This window comes from Spinacia oleracea, chromosome 3 (assembly GCF_020520425.1).
Source record: "Spinacia oleracea cultivar Varoflay chromosome 3, BTI_SOV_V1, whole genome shotgun sequence".
In the NCBI taxonomy this organism is placed as follows: domain Eukaryota; kingdom Viridiplantae; phylum Streptophyta; class Magnoliopsida; order Caryophyllales; family Amaranthaceae; genus Spinacia; species Spinacia oleracea.
In genome coordinates, this window is record NC_079489.1 from 34,433,865 (window position 1) to 34,453,482 (window position 19,618).

At 36.7% G+C, this 19,618-nt stretch overlaps 1 protein-coding gene and 1 long non-coding RNA gene across 2 annotated transcripts; both read right to left on the bottom strand.

Moving 5' to 3' along the window:
* Window positions 1-11,007: 11,007 nt before the first annotated feature.
* On the bottom strand, window positions 11,008-13,181 carry LOC110792954 (protein DUF642 L-GALACTONO-1,4-LACTONE-RESPONSIVE GENE 2). The gene is made up of 3 exons (XM_021997779.2): window positions 12,817-13,181; window positions 12,103-12,612; window positions 11,008-11,713 (listed from the first exon to the last, which is right to left on the bottom strand). Exons 1-3 carry the CDS (start codon window positions 12,920-12,922, stop codon window positions 11,181-11,183), a joined length of 1,149 nt encoding a protein of 382 aa, XP_021853471.2. The 5' UTR covers window positions 12,923-13,181; the 3' UTR covers window positions 11,008-11,180.
* Window positions 13,182-15,014: 1,833 nt separating this feature from the next.
* On the bottom strand, window positions 15,015-17,245 carry LOC130468928 (uncharacterized). The gene is made up of 3 exons (XR_008929305.1): window positions 16,546-17,245; window positions 16,115-16,178; window positions 15,015-15,288 (listed from the first exon to the last, which is right to left on the bottom strand). It is a non-coding gene; the product is annotated as an uncharacterized lncRNA (long non-coding RNA).
* Window positions 17,246-19,618: the final 2,373 nt, after the last annotated feature.

Genomic DNA, 19,618 nt, shown 5'->3' on the forward strand with positions numbered 1-19,618 from the left:
TGCACGGAAAAATAACGAACACTTGGAGGGGTACAGCACGTATTCAGATATACGTACCACCAAAAAATACATGTACTCAAAAAATATAAAACAAATTTTTGGCTTACGGCAAGGCAGCAGATTAAAATAATAATAAACTTCACTTATTCCACCGTTTCAAATAATATGTTTCCACCTCAGAACGTATTTCTTTAAAATCGGCATTCTAAGAAACCATTTTCTAGGCTAAGAACTACACAAGACCTGATTCCAAATTAAATCTTTTAAGGCGGATACGTAGGCAATCCATGATTCGGTCCAACCAATTTGCAAAAATGTTAGAGCCTATAGAATAACAAGAATAAGAAATAGAGTCCCTTATTGAAATTTAATTACTTGCAACCCAAGTCGAAAGAAAAATTTAAGTCAAAGGAAGAGTCCAAGTTATCAAGATGCCAAAACGAGCACACATCGAAAAATAATAAGGGCACGTACCCTTGCCAGAAGGAGCACTCACACTCCTAGACACTTAGCCAAGACTCAAAAGATCGCTTTGCCGCAATTGAATGGGGGCTAGCGCAAGCGTCCATGACCTCTAAAGTACTCGACTTGACCCTCCCTAAAGCGAACTAACTCACTTAAAGACCTTCTTTCACCACTGGACATAGTCGTTCGCTTAAATACCTTCTTTCACCACTAGACACAGTCATAATCGCCAACAAGTAGTAAAGGCAGTAAGCTTGCAAAAAACAGGATCGTTCTACGGCATCGCCCCATCGTTCCTTCGAAATCAGGGCACCCGTTCATGGTAATTCATATGCTTGCTAATCAACTTTGAAAAAAAAATAAAAAAAAATCAGACATTGTCAATAGGACTTGGCACTTAACCAAGGCTCACCCTACTCAGACATATGACATGGGCATCTAAAATCGAAATCTAAAAGCATCATTAATGGGAAGACATAATAGCAAATGGGGGCTAAATAAAAAATTGAAATGAAAAGCTAGGGAAAGAACTAAGTATACCTTGACCTTTTGGTGCAGACATACACCAAGTAAATCTAAGTCGATTCGAAAACGGTTTATATCCCCGCAATTCTGGAAAATATGGCCCTAAAAGCCTAAAGCATGTGCCGCACGGGCACAAGTAAAATCTTGGCGCCTGCACCCTGGCTTCCAGCAAATCCTTAGACAGCATTCCAAAAAACATAACAGTATTTTGATTCACTCATGTAATCCTGTACGAACCCTTCTATAAGTCAACTTACTTAGGGCACCTCGGATTGTACACAGTAGGACTCGGATTTCAAATGATTTTCAAAGATTTCTTCATAACAAAGTGTCGTTGGTTTAAGCTAAGTATGCGTTTATCTCGATGTTGCAAGTGAGTCAAAGATATTTCTAAATATGATTATGGGTAAAGAAAGGCACCTAGATTTTGGTCAAGGCACACTTCAACATGTGACTACCTTGACCATGGCAATGTCGCACAATACGACATTTACAAGAGAAGTAGCAAGTCACTACTCGAACATAACTCGCACTAAACGAGTCTGGTTCAAACTATTCATGATCCGTGTCACCATGAATGCATGAAAACGTATGCCAAGTATTATAGCACCAAGCCAATCCCGTAGCTACAATTGGGGGCTTGAGAAAAACACTCTAAAAATGCTCGAAATGACAATTTTATCGCAAATTCTATACACACGTAATAGGGGCACAATCCTAAGCTTTAATCGTGTAAAACGAACCTTAGAATGGCTACAATCCCTCCCAAATTCTAAGCACTACTTAGAATATATAAAGTCACCCCACTATCAAGGGTAACTGAAAATCGCGAGTCACCAAAACTCCGGTCAAACTACTGCACATAACGGTCTCCCTATAAGCGCCCGTTACACAGTCTACGTCGTTCCAAAGCAAAAACGAAAGTCCTTCCTGGGGCGCACTTTCAACGCCCAGTACCAGACGCCAGAGATTCCGATGCCCAGCTCTGGGCGCTGAAAATCAGCTTCAGGAAAAGGCTGTCGAGGATAAACAAAAAAGGGAACATCTATGAATCCTCGCATCGAACGAAGTAATAAACTGTGCACACCCACGCAGAAAGTGCTACACTTGTTCGAACACCTGAACGAGGCGTGATGAAGTACTCCAATGCAAAAATTAATAATGATATCCCAACGCCTGGAGGAATGTTCTAAGACACGCTGTTAGGCCACACAAGCCTACGTCACACCATAAATCCAACCATCCCGCGGTACAAGTCTAAAATAAAAAGGAGTAAGGCATATTGCACTAATGTAGGCACGACCAAGAGCACGTGTAAAAGAGGCAAAGACTACTTATCGCCCAAATTCAAAATGCAAGCCACACGACTTCTACATTAAGGATTAAAGGTAGCAAAAAATTACCTACCACGGAAGGGATAGCTCGCACCTACACGAGCGGAACCCCAAGGCATCTTTCTCGAAAGAACCTACAAAAATCGTACGCCAAAAGGAAGCATCCCAACATGCATACTTGGGGGCTCCAAGCTACGAAACAACCATAGAAAAATAAAAATCTCGAAGCAAATGTTTGAACAATCGAAAGGGCACAATGTTTGAGCCCACCTCGTGAATGGGCCTGAACCCTATCAAGCCTCTAAGCAAATTATTCAAAATCAGTCATTACTCAAAAAAAATGATTCAAACAAACTGATTAATGGACCGCACACAACGGCCATTCTATGAACGCTCGTTCGCACATACATATCATCTTTTCTAAGTATCGAACATTTACGAACGCGTTCAAAAGAAAAAAAAAAAAGAAAACGAACGAACAAGAGGCCAACTGTGTCATCAAGAAACCTCGCCATAAATCATTTTCAGCGCCCAGCTGGGCGCCGAAATCTTTAACGCTTAGGCATGGGCGCCGAAAACGATCCCAAACCCAAAAAGGCCCCTGACTTCTATAGGGCCCTGCCATATCTGTTCGACTCGAAAATTACCGATTTCTGAAAATCGCACCTCACGGCTTTGTTAAGAGTAGCACACCACTACAAAGGTCGCTCGCACTTACGAGCACAATCCCAAACACGATCAAGGACATTACAGAATGCGTATCCCCAAGGAACCTCTTTGACAAGAAATGACCGTCAAGTACGAGTGCTTGGGGGCTCGAAAGAAAATATATATTATGCAAAGTTAAAACAATATTCCCAGACTACGCTGTACGAAGTCCCGTGTTTGGATGTCTCAAAAAATATAACCGGTTTACGACCTCAAGACAAAGGTCGCCATTGACACTTATACATAGTCCCCTAATCAAAGACCCAGGTAGTGGCAAGAGTGAGCCGTAAAGACTAGCCCAAAATCATGAAAGATGATGACCACAAGACAATGGTCCGTCTAAGCACGTTGTCAACCCACATTCAGGTTACAACTAAATCCGAGCATCCCTCGAAAGAATTCGCTCTTACAAGAATGAATAAAAAGAAATTCTCAAAAGAAATCACGATAGGGACTTGCCCACCTCAATCGGGCAAGATCGCGCCACGAACCACGCGAGTTCCAAATTAAGAAAAAACGAATTCAGGGACGTCCACCCTCAGCGGACAGGGCTCGCCCACCTTCAGCGGGCGGGGTCTGTGTCACTAGCCGCGCAGGTCCTCAGTTTTCGAAAAATAAAGTCTTCAAATTCAAAATAGGCTCGCCATTTTCAGCCGGCGGGGTCTTCGTCACAAACCACGTAGGTCCTTATTTTCAAAAAAGCACAAACAAATTTCAAAAAAACAGATTCGTCCATTTCTATCGGACGGGGTGTCCACCCTTAGCGGACAGGTTCGCCATCTTCAGCCGGCGGGGTCTACGTCACAAACCGCGTAGGTCCTTATTTTCAAAACATCAAAACAGATTCGTCCACTTCCATCGGACGGGGCGTCCACCCTCAGCGGACAGGCTTGCCCACCTTTAGCGGGCGGGGTTTGCGTCACTAACCGCGCAGGTCCTTAGTCGCTGCAGCGATAACTTTTTTCGGTTTTCCCTTTTTCCAAAAATTAAAGGATTGGTTATCCGTTTTTCCAAAAAAGAGCGATGTGCTGGATTTTCCTTCGTTTTACGTCCTATAAAAAAAAGGGGTTTTCTCGTTTAGCTAGCCCTGAAAATGAGAATCTTTAAAAACATTTTTTACCTCGTGGTTGGGCTTGGCCAGGCCCAATTACACTTTATAGCTTTGATTTCGAAAACATCTGTAGCTATCCCAATGACAAAGTGAGGGAGTTTCTACGCCTCTTTAGATACTTCCAATGACAAAGTGAGGGAGTTTCTATACTATCCGTAGACAAATCCCAATGACACGTGAGGGATATGTCGACACTTCAAGTGATGACCCTTAAGTCAAATGTTATCACTCGGGGGCTCGTGAGACCCTCGCAAAAGCAGGTCACCATGGCTTGTGTGGCGCACTCCGTCTAATATTTTGACCATCGTCTTACTCCAAGACTCAGTCAAAGTGGGGGCTAACTGTAGACACCTACTTTTGTCCCCATTCCCGAAAGGGAAGCTTCGATGATGAGAACATAAATCTCCACTTGACAACGCATCTCCTATAAAATAACGAATCTCAATTCCCCTTTTCATTTCACCCGAAACCTGCTATTTATAGAAACCTGCTATTTATGGAAACCTGCTAAAAATGGTAACTGCCGTAATGGGTAGTTGTTAAAAGTGGCAAGTCATAAAAGATAGAAACCTGTCAGAATTAGGTGTTGTACTCCAACATAAATCCTAAGTGAGATAGAAATTGCGAGAGAATCCTATTCCTAATACGATTCGAAAATAAGAGTTACGTATTAATTAAAATCCTAACGAGCCTAGAGTTCGTAACGGGCCCAGATGCATTCCATCATAAAATTAATACGCACTAAAAGAATCGATTAAAGTCTCATACACTCCGGATTCTAAGAATCCTAATTTGACAAAGAAACGGCCCAGACCCTATTTTCAACGCCTGGCTCTGGGCGCCGGAATCTTCGGCGCCCAGCCCTGGGCGCTGAAATTACCTAGGACGTATTCTTTCCTAATTCCTCGTGGATTAGAGTTCTACAATTCTATCTTCCACGAACTCTTTTCTATAAATAGGGCCCTAAGTTCGACGTGAAAAGGACACAACACACAATTATTATTCTGAGTATTGACTCTAAACCCCCTAAGCCTAAGCCTCACGCTGCAAAACTGATCACGCGTTCTATCGCAATCGATCCAAACATCGAACAGAACGTATCCTGTCCCGTAATTTGAGATTCGTTAAATAAAAGGAGAAATAGCAAAGTCAAAGTGGTTAGTTTTCTGAGAACCGTGACGCACCTCTCAAGGGTGCGTCGTAATGTGTCCCTTTTCCATGATTTAATCGCTTTCCTCGCCCTTTTATGAACTGTTAAACTAATTAAATCTGATTCTTCTATCATGCCTAATAAAGATAATATGTTGGGAAATTGGATTATCATGCTAGGTCACTTAAAACAATCTAAATCAGAGAATCGCGTTCGATCTAGTACTATATGTTGCATATTGTTAAAATCAACTCAGATTAGTTTAATAGTTAACGCATGTCCCTTCAATTATTTATGCTGAGCTAGTAAGGATATCCTGCCTCTGGAGTTATCGACGAGCGAGTACTCCTCTCGGTAGTTACAGTCCCCCGAACCCTCAATCTCTACCTTGCGGGTGTATGTTGAGAGATCCCCACGCCAGGGATCACAAGGGAACCTACGGCCGTCGTGGTCAAACATAATTGCACTCCCTTTATGTCACGATAACCGGGTTTTGTCAGTTTTTCTCATTGTCGTTAAAAACTGAATGGCGACTCCTATATTACTAGTCAATTGGGTGTAAACTCACAGGAAATCCAATTACACTTGATTTGACAAAAAGAAACGTCACACCCACGAGGGACAAGGTCACACATTAGCCTCGTGCTTTTTCGACCCCCTCACTGTTCCAGTGGGAGATGAAATCGTCAAAAAGGCAAAGCTATAAAGAATATTCCGAAAATTAAGATATTGCCGGAAACGGAAATATGGTTTATGACGGAAATATAAATATTATCCAAGTCGTAGATACAGAAACATGGTTCGTATCGGAAACTATTATTGGAAATAGGAATATTGCCGGAATAGGAAATATTGCCGGAAACGGAAATATTACCGGAATCGGAAATGTTGTCGGAATAGGAAATTATTTCCGGAATCTGAAATATTAACGGAAACGTAAATATTTCTTCGAAACGGAAATATACTCCGGAATCGGAAAACGAATCAGAAGCTCAACGAGCGACAAGCCAGCACACGAGCCGGCCAATCGCTCTACAAGCAAAAGGCCGAGCGCTGAGCACTAGGCGCGAAGCCCAGCACCGGCGCCCAGCCATGTGCGATGGGCCTTGAGCGTCGTGGGCCGCAGCGAGCCAAGGAAAGCAGCAGCGCATATGGCCGAGGCCAAACGACCGTGGGCCAGCAGCGACTGCGTTTGGGCATAGCCAGGCACGCGCGCCAGCGTGGCCCTTGTGGCTGCGTTGGTTTTTTTTTCTTTGGCTTCAAGCAATGTCCGATTACTTAGTCGCCAAGTAACTTTGGCTTTGAGTATTAGTTTTCCTAGTCCTACTAGAATTAGATTGATTAAGAGTTTAATTATTGCTACAATTCTAATTGGTTAAGAATTTCAATCCTAATGGGATTGGTAATTGTTTTCCTAGTAAGACTCAAATTTCTTATTTCCTACTCTATAAATATGAGGTCAGCCCTCATAATTTATACACATCAAATTATATTCATTACATATATTGTGTTCAAGGGAGAACATAGTTTATAGCCCAACCCGAGTGCATAAAACCTTAAGTAATATCCTAGCTAGTTGGTTGAAGCTAAAGCAGATCCGAACGTGCTGTGGACTTTCTACGGAGGGGCTACACTTGGAGCTTTAAAGACTTGTTCTTGCTCGGTTCGGGAGCAGCGAGGGAAGACACGCATCACATTGTATGTAACCTAAATTATGTTAATTCACTATGTGGCAATTAATTTAGATTCCTAGATTTATGGTTTTTCCGCATGAATTATATTGTTTGTATTATTATAACCCTAGAGGAAGGTGTTGGAGCGCCTGTCGACGCCGACGTTCCACAAGAGTAGAACGTGGAGGACGTTCCAGCTCAGCAAGGCTAGTTTGTAGGTTTTTGTGGTTTTTTATGTTGGTGATAATGGTTTTTTGTTTGTGCATGTTTTTGATGTTATTCTATTTTTTTAATGATAGAGTTACTATATTATTATCACACCAACTATGTATACAAGTCTGTGACTAAATGACCATCAATAATATTTATAGGTGTTATATCTTGTATAATAGTAACTATATGTTTGGTATAGTTATTATGTATATTATAATATTGTTTTTATATTCTTTGTTATCCTCTATGTTATTAATAATAAGAGTTACTAAGGTGTGATCACAGTAACAATATGATCATAATAATAACTATATCTGCAACTATGCTAGTATATGACCATTAATGTTAAGATCGAGATAATATATCATGTATAATAGTAATTAACTATATGTTTTTATAGTTACTATGTTATAATTGTGTAATTTTTTTGTTTTTGCACTCTATGTTATTAGTAATAAGAGTTATGACAGTAACGTTGTGACTATAACAATAACTATATCTGCAATTCTGCGAGTATCTTACCATCATTAATTCTAGGAGTTACTATATGATGCATAATAAAAACAATATGTTTTACATGGTTAATAGGTACTTTTTTATATTTAAATGTTAAATTATTAACTTAGTTTACATGTTATTAATTCAGAAATACAAAGATGATGCATCCATAATTGAAGTCGTGCAAAGAATAATTTCTGCAAGGAAAACAAATGCAGGAGAAGAAGAACAAGAAGAAGAAGAAGAAGAAGAAGAAGAAGAAGAAGAAGAAGAAATTTTTTAGTTCAAAAAACACTTGAGTTTAATGTGGTTTTATTTAATAGATGTAAAGAATTAGAATACCGTAGCTACAAACAATTAACCATGTAGGTAATGTTTTTTTTAATTACTGTTCAAGAGTTATAACCACTCTTACTTTTGATATACTTAGTCTTTTTATTTTTTGTAATTATATGATGTATAATAGTAACTATATAATAGAAAACGTTACTATATGACCTCTAAAGCATCTATATCATATTGTTTATTTTACAATATAGTAATTGTTCTATAGTTAAAATTACATTTTTATATGATATAGTTACTCTTTGGATTGAATAGTTATTCTTATCGAAATGGCTATATTATTATTTTTTTCATAGTTACTATTATGAAGTTATAGTTACTTTATTTAACATATAAGTTTCTATAATTTACTCTTCTTCTCTAAAAGAATGAATATATAATTACTCTTATTTCTGATATAATTACGTTTTTTTTTTTTTGAAAACATTAACTATATGATATATAATAATGACTATAGAATAGAAAGAGTTACTATATGGTATAGAAGAGTAACTATTTATATAGATAGAAATATTTACTATATGATATAAAACAGTCAATATCTTTGTGTGCACGTTATTAAGTTATTGTATGACTATTAGAGTAATTATATTACATGTAAATACAACTATATTAAATTAAGAGTTACTATATGATCTTTGCAGTAACTATGTCACATATATTAATAATTATATTTTTAAAATTTATTTTATGACTAGTGGAGTAACTATATTACATATAAGTACAACTATATCAACGTAAGAGTTACTATATGGGCCGCACGTTTTTTTTTATCACGTGAACATTGCTGGTCCATATCATCTTTAAATGTTGTAAAATATCTAAAGTACTTTGGTCCACACTAATAATAGCGTGGACCTGGTTCATGCAAGTGGGATTGCAAGTGTCTCTCTCATCCCACTAACAAAAGTTTGGTCTTCACATCATTTCTCGTTCAATTAAAAAAGTATTCCAGTAACTACTGTCACATCTACTTTTTCAATTAAATAAGAATTGATAATCAAACAACCACTTATCACCTAAACCAGTGTAAAAGGTAAGTGTAACGAGTAATGTAGGTTGAAGGGAGTATATTTGTAGATTTGATCATTTTGTTTTTGTGTATTTTATGAACTTTTCCCTCCGTCCTGGAATACTCGAAACGCTTTCCTTATAAGGCCATCCCGGCACTACAAAAAATTGTAACTTTAACGACGGGATTTTTCGCCGTTAAAGGCCAATAATCGTTGATTAATGACGGGATTTCCTGTCGCGAACCCGTCATAAAAGGGGGTCGTCGTTAATGGAAAATCCCGTCGGTAACGCGTCGTAAAAGACATTTACGACGGTTGTTCCCGTCTTTGTTTGATTGTTAGCCCCGTCGCAAAAGGCTTTTGCGACGGGATTTTTGACCTGTCGTAATTAGATTGTCGTTAAAAATACAAGTTCTTGTAGTGCGGATTACTTGCAACATTTCTAAAAATGGAAACTTTTATTAATATTATATCAATTTCTCACTTACCCAACGACCCACTTACATCCCTACTGCCTAAAAAAAACATTAAAAGTTCCACTACCCCCACCCCCACCCCGCTACCCCTTTAAAAGTTTGACACACATCCCACTGCTTATATTAAAAAAAATACCCCATTACTAACTACCAACTAATTAATTAAATAATAAGTCAATTACAATGCATTAAACTCTGTGCCGGTCAAACCGTTTCGAGTATTCCGGAAAGGATGGAGTGGATACACCATGAATCGTTATGGAGTAAATTTTGTAAATGTGAGTTTTTTCAACATTCCTTTAATGATTAAATATTTGCAAAAATCAATATTTAGGAACTGTTTAATTCACCTTATTTTAGAACCTTATTATTTACTCCCTCCGTATTTTATTAAATGATACACTTTGATGTACATACACGTCGTTTTAGGAGAATAAGTTGAATTTATTAAAACTAGATGAAAATGGGATAGTGGGTGAATTATTTATTGTAGTACAAATATGATGTGAGTAGGTGAAGGGACCACAAGAAAGAGATAAATATTAGTATAATAATTGGAAGTGGGGACTATATATGCCAAAAAAGAAAAGTGTATCCTTTGATAAAATACGATCGTTTTTGGAAGTTGTATTCTTTAATAAAATACGCAGGGAGCATTTCATATTTAATCAGATCAGATCAAAAAAAATAAGTCTAGATCAGATTAGATGATTTTTTTTATTAATATTATTATTATTGGGTGTATATATTTATATCATTGTTATTATTACAAATTTACAATTATTTTATTACTCCCTCCGTTCCTTAGTACTCGCACCGGTTTGACCGTGCGGAGTTTAAGACACTTCAATTGACTTATTAATTTAATGGGTGGTAGTTAATAGTGATGTATTTTTTTAATATAGTTACTGGAAAATGTGTAAGAGAATAGTGGGGGTGTGAGTTTTTAAAAGATTTTTGTAGGGAGTGGGTTAATAGATAAGTGTGAGAAATAATATAATATTGGTAAAAAATTTCCATTTATAGAAGCGGTGCAAGTATTAAGGGACGGCCCAAAAAAAAAGCGGAGCGAGTATTATGGGACGGAAGGAGTAGTACTTATTGCTTTAATAAAAAAAATATTTTTGTCTATATTTTAACCGATATGTCCAGATGGAATCGGTATGATCAGATTATGTCCGAATCATAACTGATCTATAAAAATCATGTGAAGATCAGAATCGATATGCACATATCATGTCCAAATTAAATTAGAGTTGATCTGTACAAATATTGTGTAGATCAGAACAGATATATATACAGATCAAGTCCAGAGAATTAAAAGAGGAGTGTATAAAAAAGTCGGTAAGAAACACAATTCGTAATCAACACACCAAAACTAAAACCCAAACCCATCACGGCAAACACCAAAAAATACAAGTAACGTTCTCCTGTTAAAGGGGTCCATATCGCATTATAATACCAACAGACATTTCATCAAAAAGAAAGGGACGATATTTACTTAAAAAAGCTAGAGACTAGTTATAATGTCAAATACTCAAATCTAACATCTCATATAACTTGATTTTATTTAACTAGAGGTATACATGAAAAGGCCTGATAATTTTAGATAGAGGGGGTATATTTGAATCATTTGATTATTTTCTCCGTCGTCTCTTACAAGTTACAACTAAGGATCGAGTACAACCCGAACATTATCCAGAACCGGACCGCAGAAACGGTTTGGATCATCGACAGTATTGTGATAGAACACACTCCAAAATGATATCCTAGTTGTAAATGAGAGTGACACAGCTTGAAACCTGAAACTTGCATGCGTTACACCACCTTTACCTTGGGACTCATATTTGACTTTAATGGTTTCTTTATCGGCGGATGCTTGAACTTCCATAGAACCAATGCAACCATTATTGGCGTCTCCAATAGTGTAGGTGAGGTTGTAATACATTTTTGGTGTTGTTCCTATGACTTGAGCAATGGCATTTTCTTTTCCTCCTACTAATAATTCGACTGCAGAAGAACCTGATGGTATGAAGAAGTCTTTTGAGTTGATATACCTAATGGTATATCGGGATTCAATAATCCAGCCAGGAAGTGGAGAAACAGGATTCAAAGTGTACGGATGGATATAGACCCCAGTTGTGAAATTCTCTAATGTATAAGGACCAATCTCGAAGTTTCCATTTTGGATAAGGTTGTTATCTGCAAAAGAATGTAACCACTGTAAGTTCAAACAAGCCTAACCCTGTAACCCCTGATGTACACGTATAAGCTTAGAAGTTGTACTCCCTCTGTCCCTTAATACTCGACATGTTTTGACGGGACATACTTGTCAATGCACAACTTCGACCACCAATTTCTTTAACTACATATTATAAAAACTTATAAAATATTAATATTTTGAAAATATATATTAAGATGAATCCAACGATATATTATATACTAACATTTATTTTCATATACTAGAATTAAAATAGGCAAAGTACATTATGTGAATAGTGCAAAAAGTCAAAATAGGTCGAGTATTAAGGAACGGAGGGAGTAGCTTTTTTGCGTAATCAAGTGGTCTGCAAGATAATTACTTAAATTACCTATCGTCGTGGTAGGGGGTGGCGGTAATTCCTTGATCGCAACAGCTTGTATAAGTGGTCCACAAGCAGGGTACTTAGGATGACCGGTTGGGTTAGAAAAAAGGACATAAGCAGTACTAGCAGCGGTCTGAAAACCCCAAGCAAAAGTGTCTGCTTTATCACTTAAATATAATGGTTTGGAGGGGAAGGCGAAATCTGCTGTATTGCTGCCGTAGGTAACCCTTATAAACGTATCCAATGGACAAGTCTTTGTTACACTAAAAGTAATAGAGTAGGATGACCAATGTTTGAGTTTCATATATTGTAATATAGAAGCATCCTGGCCTAAGCTCACCGCGTGGACACCACGTGGAACGTTGAAGGTAAACCCAACACGTTTATGACCACCAGATACGTATCGGACTAAGCCCTTCTTCACCCATTTGGGGAGGGAGTACTTACCTACTATTGTTATCTTTTTTAGATCTGATGGATTTGGACCTTGTTCAAAGTTTCCGTTTGGTAAAAGACCTGTTAGAAAGGGGGAACAATCGAATAATCAGTCCACACTTTGTCCTAGATTATAATTCTAGAGCATTGCATAACGTTGTAGTTAATCATAGTTGATAGACAATCATACCCTCAATTGATACAATATTCAGAATTAATATATTAAGATAAAATTCTAGAATCGATACTTAATTTAATAACGTATTAGTGCAAAACGTAACTCACCATCGGTAAAAATGACGCTGACCGGAGCAAGCTGAGCGGCGACATAACTGCGGCTGTTTATCATCATCAACAGTATCACAACGCAAAGATAATTGAATGAAGCCATTGTTTGTCGGTGACTGAGACCAAAATGTAAAATTGAAGTAGATAATCAGGCTTTAATATAATTCTCTCTAGTCTCTATTCTCTATTCTCTATTCTCTAACTAAGAATGTATACCAATACGCATTATTTACTACCGTTGAAATAATAAGAGGAAAGAAAAGTATGAGCCAAGGGACGTGGTATATTTTTTTTTTTTTTTTTTGGTGCAAATGAGCCACAAGGGCAATATAAATTACAAATGGGGGTGAGGGATTTGAACCTGAGACCTATTGTACACAGGCCCTCAGTCTTAACCACTAGGCCAAAACATCATTGGTAAGGGACGTGGTATATGACTATATAGAATGGAACATATTGACAATCTTGTTACTTGTTAGTCCACCACTATTTGTCACGAGATGTGTCGATTTGTATCATTTTTGGCAAATTAATGAGATTTTTGTCAGCTTACTATTCGCCCGATCATCATCTGATTGGGCGGAGGCCAAATATCATACTTTGTACATTTGGTATTTCTTTCTTGTTGAGTTACATGGTTATTCCTTTTATTTAAGGGGCTTACCAAACTCTTCATTATCAAGATTAATTCCATTAATCGTGGTCATTGAACTCTCTTGAGTTCTTTGGTTTTCTAGAGTTGTTTTTATTCCTCCACTAACTCCTATATTTACTTACTTTTATGACTTTCTATACACACAATTGTTATCATTTTTCTCTCCTCTTCTTTTCTCTCTTTTGGGCATAAGTTCTACTACTGTTCTAGTCACTCTATCGCACACCCAATATTGTCATTGTGTGTTGAAATTTACCTTAAAAAACGAATCGGTGAAGAAAAGTGAGCAACCCGATTGCATCTAATCTCGTTTTCAACCAGTCATTTCATTACCACAACACAAAAATTTTAGTGAAATCACTAACTTGAAAACAACTAGGATGATCTCGTATTCAGAATCTCCCTTATTCTACATTTTAGCCTTGAAAACCTATATTTACAACATATATTACCTCCGTTTCAAAAGATCTTTACATTTTCCGTTTTAGTCCCTTTTTTAATATTCTTTACACTTTGCTTTATTCCACTTATGGAAATGAAAATTTACTATCTTATTCATCCTACCTTCCTACCCACAATATTTACAAGTCTCCACTCAATTTCTCTTACTTTATTCATTTTTTCTTACATTCTCCCACTTTTTTACCCCTTTACCATACTACATCCATATTTTATATTCACCCATCTTTTTACATATATTTTTTTTATTATATCATAAACTTTGAATCATAAAAATCATTTTAAAATGGTGATAATATATCCAAACTTTAATTGTTTTGTTAAAATGATTCCTTTTGGTTCCAATAAACACAATACATTACATTATACAATCCGCAGCTGACTAATTGTACCCGCCCACAGGAGTTGAAGCACTTTATCAATTCCATATGAAAGAGCTTTAAAGGTGGGAATTTCCTTGTCCTATTCCCAGCTTCCAAAAGTCTTAATCCACTGACCCAATCCAAATTGGATAGACACAAGCGAGGGAATTTGGGTACTCTGCATTATGTTACGAGGATGACATTAAGCTATTACTCCCTCCGAATCTAAATGTTATTTCCGTTTCCTTTTTTAGTGTCCCAAAATAATCTTCTCATTTTTTTTATTTCCTTTTTAATCTCTTCCTTGTAATTTTAACTTTGTAATTCTATTGGTTTATCAATAAAAAACTTTGTAGTTCATTGGTTGGTTTAAGTTTGGATGGATTAATGAGTTGTCATTTTTATTCCTTAAATTCTATTGCTTCAACTATTTTGTTTTCTTATGAAAATGGAATCAAAAGGCAAAAATCCCCCATAAAACTACATTAATAATAGTTAATCTTATAATGTTTCTTTTTCCTTAATAACCGCGTAAAATGACAAACGGGAATAACATTTAGGTTCGGAGGGAGTATTACTTAGTAGTTAAAAATAAAAAATAAAAAATTCCCAATCTCCTTTTACTTTATTTTGTCATGCTTGATTACTTAATAGACCATTTCATTTTAGATTATGTTCATATCAGTATATCATGATTAGAACAAAACTCATCCATAAAATCATGCCAAATCATATTATATTTGGATTAAGAACAAATATTGTAACGCCCCGACATTACTGCTGTAACTCACTCTTGGGAATTACAAGGCAACCATCAATCATAAGCTATTAAACTCCAAAATTAACATAATAATCCTTTTTAATTCCTTAATAAAAGTACGTAACTTAATCAAGAATCTTTACTTAAACTTGTTACAACTTAACATTAACTTAGGTGAACATTGTAATAGTGAAATCCTCGCCACTACTCGTTTCCATGGTCCCCAGCAGTACCTAAAACAGAAAACAAAACGGTGAGCCGAAGACTCAGTAACGAGTTACCCTAGCATCGTAACATCATTTCAATTCATTTTATTTAATAACACAGGGAGAATAGAATATAGTAAAACATTTTATAAATCATCATTTCAGAAGCATCGTTTTGGAAACATCATTTCAGTAATATCATTTCAGGAATATCATTTCAGGAACATCCATTCAGGAACATCATTTCATTAATCTTTTTCCTTTTAACAATATTATTCTGGTCGTCATGACTTTACAGGAAAACATGGTAGAACGTCTCCTACGAACAAGGGAAGCCAGTGCTTCATAACAAGGGGAGCCAGTGCTCCATAACAGGGGAAGTCAGTGGTTCTTATCAGGGGGAACCTTGGTTCCATATCAGGGGAAGCCAGTGCTTCTTATCAGAGAAAGCCAGTGCTTCTTATCAGGGGAAACCTTGGTTCCATATCAGGGGAAGCCAGTGCTTCTTATCAGGGGGAGCCTGGGCTCCATATCAGGGGAACTTGACCAGTTCTTACACTTTCATTTATCATGTTTACATTTATTTTAATAGAACATTAATCAGGAAAATCTTATTCATTCAGGGTGGTTAAATAAAACCAGTAAATCTCGTTATTTCATAAAACCATTCTTTCAGGAATAATAATTCATTAAATCAATACTTTGCATAAAGCTGCATTATCATAAAACAATTCAATCAAATCATACTTGTAATCCCGCAAATCATAAAACATCATTATAAAACATCAATCATTCATAACATCATTCATAAATACATTTCTAAGGGACTGCGGGTACTAGCAATAACCGTTACCTCAACCGTAGTTTTTATACTTCCTGTTTGATGGATCGTCCTTCCTGAGCCCCGAGTCCAATTTCTTTCAAAATATTAAATTATTGAATTAGTAACTAAAACGATAAATAATTTAAAATCAACATTTTATAAATCATAAATTTTATAAGTAACGAATTTATAAATAACGAATTTTAATAAAATATAATTCCGAAATTTAACGAAAATATTATTATTAATCGGACTTTCAATCAAAATATATTTATTTATTTCATAAATCGTTTTTCATGAATAGTATTTAAATTCCATTTTTGTTAAATAAAGCTAGTAATTTACTTTAGTAAAATCAATAATTAAACCTGAAAATAATTTTATTAGTAAATAATTATATCATAGAAATTCATTAAAACGTAAATATTAATAAACTGAAAATTGATTTTAGATTGTCTTACCTAAAGCCCAAAGATCTAGAGTTGGGCCAACTTGTAATTTGGGGTTTGGTTAAAATAATAAAACAAGGCCAGGTATTTGGTTTTTTTTGGTTTTCCTGGAAGTCGACCAAAACAGAGAAGAGGAAGGCGAGCAGCAGAGGAAGGGGAAAGGGAGGAAATAAGGAGGCGGTGGCTCGACTTGGGCGGCTCGGTGTCGGAGGCTGTGCCGGTGAATGAGGCGGAGGAGATAGGTGGTTGGTGGCGGCGGAACGACGAGGGAGAGAGAGAAAGGGCATGAAATGGCCGAACAAAACAGGGGAGTTGAGGGCGGTTCTGGGCGGAGGCAGGGTGGCCAGCCGGAGTTTTTGGGGCGGTAGTTGGTTGAAAACTGGTGAGAGTGGCCGGAGTGTGGCAGTTGTGTGGCTAGGTGGTGCGGCGGAGGCAAGAAAGATGGGGGCAGGGGAGTGTGAAGTTGCGAGGAGAGGAGAGAAAGCAAGGGGGTGGTTGTGGTGGTGATGGGTGGTCAGGGCAGTGCGGAGTGTTTGGTCGTGGTGGTGGCGGATAACGGTGGGTAGTGATTGACTGTTGTGGTGGTGGTAGATGGTGGTTGACGGTGGTGGTTGGAATCAAAGAAAACAAAGGAGTTGATTTTCAATTTTTGGTAACTGATTTTTGGTTGAGAAAAATGGAACATATATGACTGATTATAGTGAAAAGTAGAGTGAAGAAGAAGCTTAAATACTTGGGGATTAAGCAAGTGAATGTAGACTGAATTGTGGGTAGAGAGGAATGAAGGAATTCCTTCATTCTTGTTGTTGTTTGTATGTTCCCTTGTTTGTACTTGAATAGCAAGGAAGGAGAAAGAAAGATGCCAATTTGTTCCTTAGGGGCATTTTGGTCATTTCACATAGTTAGGCAAGATTTCTGAAATTTGGTTTCTATTTTAGGAAAATGTTTAATTAAAACCAATTTTGAAACAATTCTTTTATAAAAAAAATATCGTTAACGAAAAATAAATTTAGTTTTCGAATAAAGACAAGAACGTTTCGAAATTATTAAAAAACCGAAAATATTAAGATTTAAAAGGTCGTTAAGCTCGTAAATACAAAATTATAAAATCTAAAAATAGTAATTCGTGTAACAATATTAAAAATTCAAGCGAATTAAAACTTCGTTAATTAAAATAAAGTTCGAAATTAGGATTTAAAACGTTTTTAAATTAAATAAAAATAATTAAGCATAATTAATCGAGTTTTAAAAATTCGGGGTATTACAAATATATTCATATTATAATCAATATGTCAAACTCATGTCTAGATCCAGGGAAGGAGCCATAATTTTTTAATTGGGGAGCCAAATATACTACGATGTATGTTATACAAAATATATTCATATTCCTTCGGGAATAAAAAAAATATCGTGTACTCAAAATATACTCTTGAATCTTTTTTGACCTTTAAAATAATTTGTTAAAGTTGACCATAAAAATAAAGTTGTCAAAGCAAAGAATTGGAACAATTTTTTATTTTAGAAAAAAATATAACAGACAATGAGTGAAAGAAGAATATGAAGGAAAAACAAAAACGAAGAATGGGAACTAAAAATGTATACGCTGGGACTTGAACCTATGATGAGTTGTCATATTGTCCAATGAATTTACATTTACCATCTCGGCTACTTGTGGTTCGTGTTTGTATCTATAACATTTAGTAATTACTCATAGCAATAAGGAGGGCCATGGCCTACCCCAAACCCCCCTCCGCCCCTGTCTAGATCAGAATCGATATGTCGAGATAATCTCTAGACTGATCAGAAACTATATGTCAAGGTCCAGATTGCATTAAGATCACGTCCAAATCATATCTAAATTGAACCGGTCTATCTACATCGTGTCCATTTCATAATGGATGTACGTACGTATAAAGTAGCGAGGTTACAACCTATGAGCCTAATAAACGATGCGATCGTTAAATATGTTGATGATGGACAACATCACAACAATCACAAGCCCAACTTTTCCTAACCATCGTGTAAGTTGCATTGAAACCGGCCCATCGACGTTCTAGAAGGATAAGGTGCAATACGAGTTTGTTACTCAGTGTGATGCGTAATACAGTCATAGTGTGGGCTCATGTCAGCTGCATTCCTGCATTGGAATTTGGGATAAGTCATAAGACGTACTCACTCCATTTGTTGAATTATGCTCAAAACTCATGCCTCATCTCATTAATCACAACAACAATATATAATACATAGGTAATTAGGTATTATATATAATGTTACTCCAACTCTAACAATACTCCCTCCGTCTCGGAATACTTGACCTGTTTTCCTTATCGGGCCGTCCCTTAATACTTGACCTGTTTCTAAAAATGGAAATATCTAACAATATTATATTATTTCTCACTCCACCCCTATTAACCCACCTACCCCCTACTCCATACAAAAAATAATTAAAAATTCAACCCCTACTCTCCCCCAACCTTACCCCTTTAGACATTTCCCACTAACTATATTAAAATAATACCCCACTATCTATTACTACCTATTAAATTAAATAAGTCAATTCAAGTCCCTTAAACTCTGTGCCGGTCAAACCGGGTCGAGTATTCCGGGACGGAGGGAGTATAAATTAACCTACGACTACTCTAATTCTACTTATACTAGGATACATATAATCATATGTTATCGTTAACATCCCCCTTCAAGACGGAGCATGAAGATCTCGAACGCCCATCTTGCCAAGAAAAAACTCGAACTGTACTTTTCCCACCGCCTTTGTGAAAATTTCTGCAATTTCACCTTCGTAGGCACATACCATGGACAAATAATCCCATCCTTAGTAGCATCGCGAATGAAATGACAGTCTGACTCAATATGTTTTGTCCTCTCATGAAACACTAGATTCTACGCAATATGAAGTGCAGACTAACTGTCGCAAAATAACTTCATACCCTACTTGTGTTCCACTCCCAAGTCTCCTAGTAGTTGCTTCAACCATTTCAAATCACATGTTACCGCAACCATCGACCTATATTCTGCTTCTGCTAGGATTGTCAAACTGTATGTTGTTTCTTAGTTTTCCATGAGACAG